The sequence below is a fragment of the Adiantum capillus-veneris genome, chromosome 14 (genome assembly GCF_014529385.1).
Source record: "Adiantum capillus-veneris isolate H3 chromosome 14, ASM1452938v2, whole genome shotgun sequence".
Lineage (NCBI taxonomy): Eukaryota > Viridiplantae > Streptophyta > Polypodiopsida > Polypodiales > Pteridaceae > Adiantum > Adiantum capillus-veneris.
In genome coordinates this window covers 112314526-112326361 of record NC_140944.1, presented here as the reverse complement: position 1 = coordinate 112326361, position 11836 = coordinate 112314526, and the positions used below count along the sequence as shown (strand labels likewise).

Genomic DNA, 11836 nt, shown 5'->3' with positions numbered 1-11836 from the left:
AGAGAGAGAGAGAGAAAGAGAGAGAGATGGGCTTATGACAATCTATTCAATTTAAACAAGAGTATTAGCAGGCATTAAAACTAGTCATTCTAGATCTGAGTAAGAAATGCAATGATCTCCGATAATTTCACATGGAGCAGATACATGAGATCCAACCTTATGAAAACCTTATGAAGGAACACCATAACAAACAACAAGTCATAAAAACTGGTAAGGCATAAATTGAAGTTCATGTGTAATGACAAGTAAACAGAAAAGACAATTACACATCCGATAGATAACGATAAGCAATCACATTAAATTCATGAACGGAAATGTCCGATTACATTATTCAGTCTTATCACAAGTGCATTCAGTTTATCCAATTGCACTTTTAAAGATGAAACCTCCTTGCGTAATGACACTATTTGCTCCTCTAGTTGAGCTACTTGGATATCCGCTACATTTACTTGACAATCTTGAACTACGTTTTTTATTGACTCTACAGACTCTTTTATGAAGAACTTAAGGGTGCCATTGTCATGCATATGGCCATGGACCTCAGTCCAAATCTGTAGCAGGATTGCTTTTAATCTTTCAATAAGATCTTCCTCTACTCCCTTGAACGTGTCCTGCGTGTCAATGGCCTCCATAGCATTCAAATGACCCCCCTCCTCCATTACGATCTACATAACAAAGAATGAGCCCAACAAGTGAGAATCCAACGGCAAAAAAATGTGGTTCAAGGAAAAGAAATAGTCATGAAGTATAAACCTTCAAGATGCAACAAGTATTCCCTCTGTGCGATGCACGAGAGGCATGAAATCATCGCCTATCTGTGTGCCCTCGTCGTCATCATCACTGTCATCAATGATAACAACATTGGCTTTTGGATCGTCCACGTTGGTCTCTTTAAATGCGGTCGTATCAGTAAGCTCCTTGCTATTCACAGACAGTGACAAGTACCTAAAGCAACGAACGCATGGAAAAGAAAGCAGAATAATATGATGCTAACCTTTCTATAGCGTCCCATTGGGACCTAAACCAATCGGCTCTTGGTTGTGCATTGGCGTACAAGTCATCGGCCACAAAAATGCTCACTATGTCCTGGTAAGTCACGGTTGAGGGAAAAGCCATGCAGCGCCACATCGCTCTAATCTTTTTCAGGTACATTCCTCGGCCTTGGTAAGGAATGATCCACGACGATGAAGGGTAGTATTTTCCGGTATGCACCATAATGTGCAAGGTGGACAAGAAATAGTTCCCTAGAGGGTGCCGCATTTTGAACTTCCAATACATTGCAGCACGGTCGAAAATATTGTTTGGAGTTAGGCATACCCTGTTCTTGAGGTCGTCTACATCGTAACGGGTATACAACTCTACACTCTTGTTGATATCATCAACAGTAAAATTGTGAGTCAGCTTCTGGAAGTGCGGCTCACCTTCGTCCTTCATGCAGTAGCCTACCATCCCCCGGAAGGTATGCATATTTTTCTGCTTTAGAGCACTGCATAGGATGTTCGCACCTGCCGGACCTTCCTTGTCCCAACCCAAGTATGACTTCAGCTTCTTGTTGATGGCAATAAGAGACGATGACAACATACGAACCACCATCTGAAAATGCAAATGGAAAACACTGCCTCCTCTTTCCACTGCGCACATCCCCGCTAATGTCTCCTTCTACAAGAATTCGTCAACGCGTGGAAGAAGACATGTATCTATGTCCTCCCCTCTCACGGAGATTGTCACACTCGCCTCCATTAACTTTTTCGGCCTCTTCGATTCGTTTGAGGACCTCTCCTCTGGGTCATTCGAGGACGCCCCCTCCTCTTAATGGGGACGCCTTCTTCGCCTGCACTATTGGCCGCACCTCTCGCACTATTTTTCAACGAAGCCATCATGTATGCGTGCTCTCTCTAAATAAGCAAAAAAAGAACATAAAGCTTTAAGCAAGCTTATGATTATGGAGCTGCTGCTGTAAAAATTAATTTCTCTCTCTCTCTCTCTCTCTCTCTCTCTCACTAACACACACACACACACACACACACTCTGCACACAGGGCGAACGTTCAGGTATGTCAGTACGAAAGGGCTGAAATTAAACCCCCCCAAACAACAAAAAAATTCCAGACGAACACTCTGCACACACAATCGATTTCTCCCTCTCTCTCTCTCACTAACACACACACACACACACACACACACACTGCGATGGTACCGCTGTTGTAAAAATCGATTTCTCAAACTCTCTCTCACTAACACACACACACACACACACACACACACACACCCACTCTGCACACATTACCGCTGCTGTAAAAATCGATTTCTCCCTCTCTCTCTCTCTCTCTCTCACTAATACACACAGACACACTCTACGTTGGTACCGCTGTTGTAAAATTCGATTTCTCCCTCTCTCACTCTCTCACTAACACACACACACACCCACTCTGCACACAGGGCGAACCCTCTTTTGAGACCACCCTGTGTGTGTGTGTGTGTGTGTGTGTGTGAGAGAGAGAGAGAGAGAGAGAGAGAGAGAGAGAGAGAGAGAGAGAGAGAGAGAGAGAGAGAGAGAGAGAGAGAGAGAGAAAGAGCACCTGGAGATGGCACTCCTGTCACCCTTGCCTTCGACCTGCACACCTACGAGTTCTATTTCATATGTAATGCATTGGAGCTGCTAGTCGCTACAAACCTTCCATGCAATGACTGCCAGTCATCGATTTCGTTTTGCTGCGCTGCCTGGGATCTCTTTCTTTTGCTGCGCTTCCTGAAATCTGTTTTGATTCCAGCTAATCAACGATTTTTTAAAAATCGTGGGCACATACTATTATACTGGTAGGTTCTCTATTATATTCAATTAGTGGCCAAATTCCTCCCAACTCAATAACGACACCCTCACCCTCAGAACAAAACAACATTGCATTAGTTTCGAACGCCCACCGTTCGGAGGTTAATTGTAGCTTCCGTCGACCTATACCAACTAAGCCTCATCATTTGGTCGCTCTCAGAGAACTCAATCTAAGATAAATAAAAAAATCATTTTGCTCTTTGCTTCCCCCTCGTCCACCTCCCTGCACCCTCTTCCACCGCCTTGCACCTGGCCAGGCATCCCCGTCCTACTGCTTTGTCCCCGTCCTCGTCCCTGCCTCCACCTTGTGCTTTGTCCCTCCCTTCCTGCTTTGCGCGAAGATGCATCTAGAAAGATTCGTCTGTTCTTCTCTTTTTTTAAAATCGTTAGGACATACTATTCGCTACTTCTTTTAGCTCAAGGGATCTGTCATAATAATCAATATCTAATTCTCCTAAATGATTTTCTCATATTAAACTGATCATTTAATGTGGGGAAGTGCCAGGGGAGAAAAAGCTAGAATATTGGTTAAGCTAGCAGACCGGCCACATTAGGGATCCAAAGGAGAGAAAATAGGGATCCAAAGGGGGGGACATCTGCAAAAGAGGCATGTGCAACAATGGGCTAAAAAGACCCTAAGGTTCAGCCCATTAAGACTTCCAAAATGCTAAGGTTCCAAAATTCAAAGGTTGTGTCCAAAGGTCAACCCTAGGGAAAATTGGATGCTTTGTGTGTGCCCTAAAAGTCTTTGCACATCCCTACATGGGAGGGGGCAAGCCCTTCTTCTAGGGGATGAGAGAGAAAGTCACACACACACACACACACACACACACACACACACACACACACACACACACACACAGAGAGGCTTCCTTTACACAAAGGGAATAAGGGACACATGTCAGCTCCCTAGGCAAGATGCCCACAAGGTGTGCCCAGTTTCTATTGGATGACCCTTGAAGTGGACCAATGAGAATTAAGCTAGAGTAAATCTAGTTTAATTAATTTAAAAACATTTAATAAAAGAAACCAATGAGAATTAAGTCTCCTAAAAGACTATTGGGCAGTCTCCCAAAGGGTCCAATGAGCATTCAGGAGCCCCATGGCTTGCCTGATTCCTATTGGCCAAGAGGCAAAGGGGTCCAATGAGAGTTTAGTTTAATTAATTAATTACCTAAAGCTCTCACAAAAGGGGAAAGGGGGACACATGTCAGAAGGCTATCACTTATGCTGCTTAATTGTAATTGGCTTGACTTGGGGAGGGCCAATGAGGCTGCAGGAAGAGAAAATAGCAAGGGGGCTCGCCCAAGAGAGAGAGGGGGCTGATTTTTGCAAGGCATTATCACACACACACACTCACACAAGCTCATGTGTGAAGAAAGAGAAGACTATCTCTTCCCAAGCTTTAATGGAGAACTCATCACCTACTCCAAGCTTGTGAGATAGAAGCCTACATCAACACTCTCTTGGCATGTGGATGCAAATCCAACCAAGAGCCAAGCTTCAATGCATGCATCTCCTCTACCAAGCTAATTACTAAGCTAAGCTATGCTAATATGAGTGAATATGTGAGGAGATGTACATCTTTCTCGTAAGATACTCCTTCTTCCTCTCAATCTACTCTCATACCCTGCTAGGTCTCACCATCTTCGAAGGTGTGTGAGGTCTTGGGTCTGAGAACGGGGATAATTCAAGTTGTGTTTGCTAAGTGTTTTGCTTGGTGCATGAAACTTCCATCTTCATTGCACTAGCTAGTCTTGAAGGAACACAAATAATTGTATTGTACAATGTCTCTCTTGATGGGAGAAACCATAATACAAAGCCTTTTAAAGGGGGGACCGGCTCCATGCAAATCCGGTCCTCAACTGTTGTCAATAGCTTAATTTCTCTCTCTTTTGAAAGTATTGTTGATGCTATCTAACTAGGTGTTATGCTTTTTGTTGCTCTCTCCACCCAAGCACTTTTGTAATTCTCATTAGGAATCTATGCTAATGAAATGCCCACTATGTTCATGCTCATTTCCGCTACACACAAGTTATTAGGCCATTAAATGTTACATTATTATTATGACATTAAATCTCTCTTGAAATCATAGTCGTCCTTGACTATGGTGTAGAGAAGATAAAGCATATTCATGAGTCCTTTTCTTAGCGGGTAGAGGATCCCTATGTTACCCTACGACATCATTCTACAATGGATGACTAGTCCATTTGGCGCTTGAGAGCATGAGGCTGCCACAAGCATGTCTGCACATTAGTCCTATCAGTCTTCCATAGTAGAGTGACAAGCTCTATTTGGTGTTTGGGAGACTTCGTCTCCACAAACTTTATCTAAGCATGCATACTACTTCATTTTTGTGCACAAATAAAGAAAAAGAGAGTCTTATAAGACAAAAAGCATTGACAAGGTTTAGGTTATCCTTTAATTGTATGCCTTGCATCCATCTAGCATCTTCAAAAGGATAATTCTTAAACTTAATAAGATATTGTCGGATAGTCTTACCACCTCTTAGTACCTTGTCTTCATGTTGGAGAATGGACTCGGGCTGCAACACCTCCTCTTGGTCCTCGATCTCCGGTGGGTCTTCAATAGTTGGTTCTTGAGGTGGCTCTCCTTTGTAAGGCTTTAATAGGCTCACATGGAAAGCATTGTGTATGAGCCAATGATTGGGCAACTTGAGTTGATAGGCCATCTCATTGATTGGCCTAAGAATCTGAAAGGGACCATAGTACCTTTTCTCTAGTTTAGCATAGTACTTTTGGTGGCCTGTAGGATTCTTGCCCGTTGTGTGCCTTAATCGAGCCTTGGGAAACTTTAACAAGACCCAATCATTTTCTTTAAAGGTTTGGTCTCTTCTGTGCTTGTCAGTAGCAGCCTTTTGCCTTTGCTGTGAGATAGAGATAGCATCCTTAATCTTTTGGAAAGATTCTTGTAGGTCTCGGCTATACTCATCTGCAGCGAAGATCTTCCCATGTACCTTAAGTAGCAAGGGACTTTTTGATCTTCCCTCAATTACCTCGAAAGGTGCTTTTCCCATGGAAGTATGTACAGTGTTATTGTAAGCATACTCCACTAAGGGTAAGTACTTCTCCCATTGGGATCTTTGATCTACTTCCGTTACATAGGCTTTTAGTAGATCGAGAATGGTTAGGTTAGCTATTTCACTTTGGCCATCCGTTTGTGGATGATAGGCCGAAGAGAAGTTTAGCCTTGTCCCTAAATTCTCAAAGAGACCCTTCCAGAAATTACTGGTCATTCTAAGATCTCTATCCGACACTATGGACATTGGCAAGCCATGGTACTTGAAGATTTGTGAAATGAAGGGGTTGCCATTTGATGGGCTTTGATAGTCTTTTTGACAGGTATAAAATGAGCTTGTTTACTGAACCTGTCTACTATCGTCCATATTCCCGTATTCCCATGGATAGACTTAGGCAATCCAAAGAAAAAATCCATGGATATGCTCTCCCATGGTGAATTAGGGATTGGCAAGGGTTGAAGCAAACCAAGTTGCTTCCCTCTATCAAATTTTGTCTTTTGGCATACCACACATTTAGAAACATACTCTTGTATGTTCAGTTTCATGGTAGGCCAATAGAAATATGTTTGAATTCCCTTTAAGGTAGACTGAATCCCTCTATGCCCCGCATAAGGTGGAGCATGAGATTCATACATTACTTTCTCACGTAGTGAGTTAGTAACGCATAGTCTATTGCCATAGAGAAGATAACCATCTTGTAAGGTAAATGGTTCTTCTTTCTTCCCCAATGCAAGGGCTGAAATCACATCTCTAAAATCGGGATCAATAGCATACTCATCTATCATTGAAGATAGATCATTGTGAGTTGCTATAGAAACCGCATTCACTGTCGGCCGTCTTGAGAGTGCATCAGCTACTTGATTATGCTTGCCAGCAATGTGAGCAATATGAAAATGAAATTGCGAAAGAAAATTTGCCCACCTCATTTGTTTGTCGGAGAGCTTGGTCTGCGTCATGAAGTACTTAAGACTTTGATGATCCGTTCGCAGAATGAAAGGAGTCCCCAATAAATAGTGCTTCCATGAGTCTAAGGCATGTAGAACTGCAAGGAGTTCCTTTTCATATATGCCTAGAGCTTGCTCAACAGGGTCGAGCCTTCGAATCTCATAGCCTATGGCATGCCCTTCTTGGAGCAAAACAGCTCCAAGGCAATCACCACAAGCATCACATTGGACCTCAAATGGTTTTGAGAGATCTGGTAGTGTAAGCACAGGTTGAGAGATAAGCTTTTCTTTAAGCTTTTCGAAAGCATTGTTCTCCTTATCAGACCATGTATACGTAACACTTTTCTTTGTTAGGTCATGTAATGGTCCCGCAATTTGTGAGAACTTTTCTATGAAGCGTCTATAGTATGCACACATACCTATAAAGCTACTTAGTTCATGAAGATTCCTTGGTTTAGGCCATCCTTTTATTACCTTTAACTTAGATGGATCCATTTGGATGCCATTATGACCTAAATACTGAATCTCTTGCAAGAAAAATTCACTTTTCTTTTGATTAACATAAAGTTTTTTCTCTCTTAAAACTTGAAATATTACCTGGAGGTGTTGCTTGTGTTCCTCCAATGAATTAGAGTAGATGATAATATCATCAAAGAACACTCCAGTGAAGGAAAGAACACTCCAGTGAAGGTTCGATGAGGCCTGAACAGCTTCTCCATCAAGCGGTTGAATGTGGTTGGTGCATTGGTTAAGCCAAAAGGCATGACAATATATTCGTAAAGACCAAATGTGGTGCGAAATGCGGTCTTTATAATGTCTTGATCAACTATCCTTATTTGATGATATCCACTTTTTAGGTCAATCCTACTGAAGTAGGTCGATCCTTGTAGCTTATCAAATAGGTCTTCTACCCGTGGAACGGAAAACCTATTCTTGATAGTGATCCTATTTAGTGCTCTATAGTCGACACACATACGATTTGTGCCGTCTTTATTTTGCACTAATAGCACAGGTGAGCAAAATGGAGATGAGCTTGCCCTAACCATACACTTCTCAACTAACTCATGCACTGGCCGCATAATCTCCTCTTGTTGAGCTTGAGAAACTCTATAAGGAGGTTTGTTAGGCGGTGAACTTCCTGGAAGTAGTTCAATTGCATGGTCATCATTACCTCGTTTAGGAGGTAGCTCACAAGGGATGTCGTCAATAAAAACATCTTGAAATCCCTTGAGAAAATTGATTAACTCTAATTCCTTTTGGTTGCTTTTATTTTCTTTTGTTAAAGCATTAGGTTCATTTTGAGAATCTTTAACAAAAATCATGTACACGAAAATAGAGCTCTTTATTGACTTGTTGAAAGTTGGTGTATGTACAATGGGGATGGTGTTACCCATTTCCTTAGCATCTATATACATGTTTTTTTCCCTGAACTTAAAGGAGATTCTCCTTTCAGGAAATTTAACATCGGCAGCCAGGCGGTCAAACCATGGTGCCCCTAGGATTACATCCTCATGCTTGAGAGGAGAGATAAAGAAGTCCTCTTTGTCCACATAGCCTTGGACATGAAGCCTCAATTTCCCAATTAAGGGAGTGACTGAAGCTTCTTGCCCCTTGAAGGCACTGTCTGCGGGTAGGACATCTCCCATCTCGTAGGATTGTATGCCTAGCTTGGTGGCTAACTCCATAGATATAAAATTATGAGTAGAACCAGGGTCAAAGAGAATAAAATCATCATGTTCTCTTACCTTTCCCCAAGCATGGCATAGAGGAGATCCTTTGTGGTGAGTTTGGTGAGTCTCCTCCTCTTGGATTTCAACCAAGGAATCTCTAGGAGGATCTTGGCGGTTGTTCTTTTGGGGACAAGCACGGTACGCATGCCCTTGTTTGCCACACTTGAAACACCGGTTATCCTTACGATAACGCTCAAGCTCTTCAGGAGAGAGTTTATTCTTACCTTTGTAAACTCCCTTCTCTTTAGCTTTGTTGGAGTTGCCCTTAGGAGACTTTTGGACATTGTCCTTCCCCTTAGGCTCATTGGAACCCTTGTTTTCCGGGGGCTTATTATTTCTTTTTGCCCCCGTTTGGAAATTGATTCGAGAGGCCACCATAGTATGGTGTATTACCGCCGATATGGTACGTGGCCTTTGGGAGTTGACATACTCCGCCATTTCTTCGGTTAAGCCCGCACAAAATTGTTGCTTTTGCTCTCCAAAATCCAACTTTTTGAAGACAGTGGCTTTGAGTTGTAGGTCCCAAAACTTGTCTACATATTTGTGGATGGATTCATTGGGAGAGAGCTTTAAGCTTCGCCATTCGGTGAGTACTTTGTCTTTGGCATCGGTGGCCAAAAACTGCTTCATAATGGAAGCTCTTAAAGCCTTCCATGTTCGTGGAGCTTCACCGTTGGCTCGTAGGCTAGACCACCATTGTCTGGCGGACTTTTGAAAGTGCATAGCTACATGGCGTAGCTTAGAGGACTCCGTGAAGCCCTCATCTCCAAACGCCGCATCGAATTGCTGGATAAAGGCCAAGACTTTGTCCGTAGCACCAAAGGTACCATCATAGGTAAGGAAAGAGATGCTCTTCCCTCCCTCTTTGAATTTCTTCAGCTTGGACGACCTCTTCCATGCGGCATAGGATTTCCTATGGCCTCTTCTTTTTGATGGTTCAAAGGTTGCACCATCACTTTCTTCAGAAGGTGAAGAATTTGAAGAAGGTGGAGAAGAGGGTGACCTCTTTCTCGCCTTTTTCTTGTCTTGATCTTTGTCGTCTTCACCATAGCTTTCATAAGAGGAAGAGGATGAAGAAGATGGAGAAGAGGGTGTCCTCTTTCTCGCCTTTTTCTTCTCTTGCTTTTTATCATCCCTCTTTGAATTATGGTGTGGAGAAGAGTGTGATGGTCTTCTCCGCTTTGGTGGTGATGGAGAGCGTTTAGCCCGCCGTCTTCGTGGAGCCATCTCCGCCGAGGTGGCGGGAGACTCGCTTCTTTCTCGTTCCTTCGGTGGAGGCTCTTGAGTTCTCCTTTGGGAAGGAGATGCATCATCAAGAAGTAAATTCTTGAGCCCTTCATATGGATTCTCTTCTTCTTCCCGAATCGGAGAGAGACCTCTTTTGGTAGTCTCACAAGGAGGCTTCCTAGGTGTTCTCTCGTCATGGTGATGAGCTTGGAGAATCCCGTGAGCACGGAGCTGCCGTTGCACTTCACTTTGGAGAGATGGATTGCCCATGGCTTGTTGAAGCCTAGAAACAAGATAGTTAACAAGCATTGAAGCATCATTAGTAGCTTGCTCATGAGCAAAATCAAAGTTATCAACATTAATTTCACTCTCTTTACTATTGTCAGCCATTCTAACAACTTTTAGGTGTACTTTGGCACTTCAAGCCCTAGTTGCTACTCCTCTTTACCCCTTTAGAAAAAGCACTCAAGCTACTGTACCCGCGGCTCGAATACCATTAATTGCAAGGAATAGAAGAGAGGGTCTTTCAACACCAAAACAGCACCGGCTCCTGTCAAGCTTCTAATAGCTCAATAGTGGTTAAGCCGTAGGCAAGCCCCGTAGGACTCCACTATTAAGACCATAGCTCTCGACGGTGATGCCCAGTTAACTGCACAAAGGCACGCGCACTGCAAGGCTGAAAAATCCCTATTCTACTTACTCACAGGCAATTAATAATACCAACCATTTTTAGCTAGCTTGAGGACCTCCCTTCTTGAGCAAGAAAAGAGAAACCTTGAGCTTTGATACCAATGTAACATTTAATGGCCTAATAACTTGTGTGTAGCGAAAATGAGCATGAACATAGTGGGCATTTCATTAGCATAGATTCCTAATGAGAATTACAAGAGTGCTTGGGTGGAGAGAGCAACAAAAAGCATAACACCTAGTTAGATAGCATCAACAATACTTTCAAAAGAGAGAGAAATTAAGCTATTGAAAACAGTTGAGGACCGGATTTGCATGGAGCCGGTCCCCCCTCCAAAAGGCTTTTGGATTATGGTTTCTCCCATCAAGAGAGACATTGTACAATACAATTCTTTGTGTTCCTCCAAGACTAGCTAGCGCAATGAAGATGGAAGCTTCATGCACCAAGCAAAACACTTAGCAAACACAACTTGAATTATCCCCGTTCTTAGACCCAAGACCTCACACACCTTCGAAGATGGTGAGAGCTAGCAGGGTATGAGAGTAGATTGAGAGGAAGAAGGAGTATCTTACGAGAAAAATGTACATCTCCTCACATAATCACTCATATTAGCATAGCTTAGCTTAGTAATTAGCTTGGTAGAGGAGATGAGCATGCATTGAAGCTTGGCTCTTGGTTGGATTTGCATCCACATGCCAAGAGAGTGTTGATGTAGGCTTCTATCTCACAAGCTTGGAGTAGGTGATGAGTTCTCCATTAAAGCTTGGGAAGAGATAGTCTTCTCTTTCTTCACACATGAGCTTGTGTGAGTGTGTGTGTGATAGTGCCTTGCAAAAATCATCCCCCTCTCTCTCTCTTGGGCGAGCCCCCTTGCTATTTGCTCTTCCTGCAGCCTCATTGACCCTCCCCAAGTCAAGCCAATTACAATTAAGCAGCATAAGTGATAGCCTTCTGACATGTGTCCCCCTTTCCCCTTTTGTGAGAGCTTTAGGTAATTAATTAATTAAACTAAACTCTCATTGGACCCCTTTGCCTCCTGGCCAATAGGAATCAGGCAAGCCATGGGGCTCCTGAATGCTCATTGGACCCTTTGGGAGATTGCCCAATAGTCTTTTAGGAGACTTAATTCTCATTGGTTTCTTTTATTAAATGTTTTTAAATTAATTAAACTAGATTTACTCTAGCTTAATTCTCATTGGTCCACTTCAAGAGTCATCCAATAGAAACTGGGCACACCTTGTGGGCATCTGGCTTAGGGAGCTGACATGTGTCCCTTATTCCCTTTGTGTAAAGGGAGCCTGTGTGTGTGTGTGTGTGGCTTTCTCTCTCATCCCCTAGAAGAAGGGCTCGCCCCCTCCCATGTAGGGATGTGCAAAGA

At 43.0% G+C, this 11836-nt stretch overlaps 1 protein-coding gene across 1 annotated transcript; it reads right to left on the bottom strand.

Moving 5' to 3' along the window:
• Positions 1-302: 302 nt before the first annotated feature.
• LOC147442951 (uncharacterized) lies at positions 303-1593 on the bottom strand. Its single transcript, XM_086529753.1, has 3 exons — positions 995-1593; positions 768-945; positions 303-665 (listed from the first exon to the last, which is right to left on the bottom strand). Exons 1-3 carry the CDS (start codon positions 1591-1593, stop codon positions 303-305), a joined length of 1140 nt encoding a protein of 379 aa, XP_086385879.1.
• Between the last annotated feature and the right edge of the window lie 10243 nt (positions 1594-11836).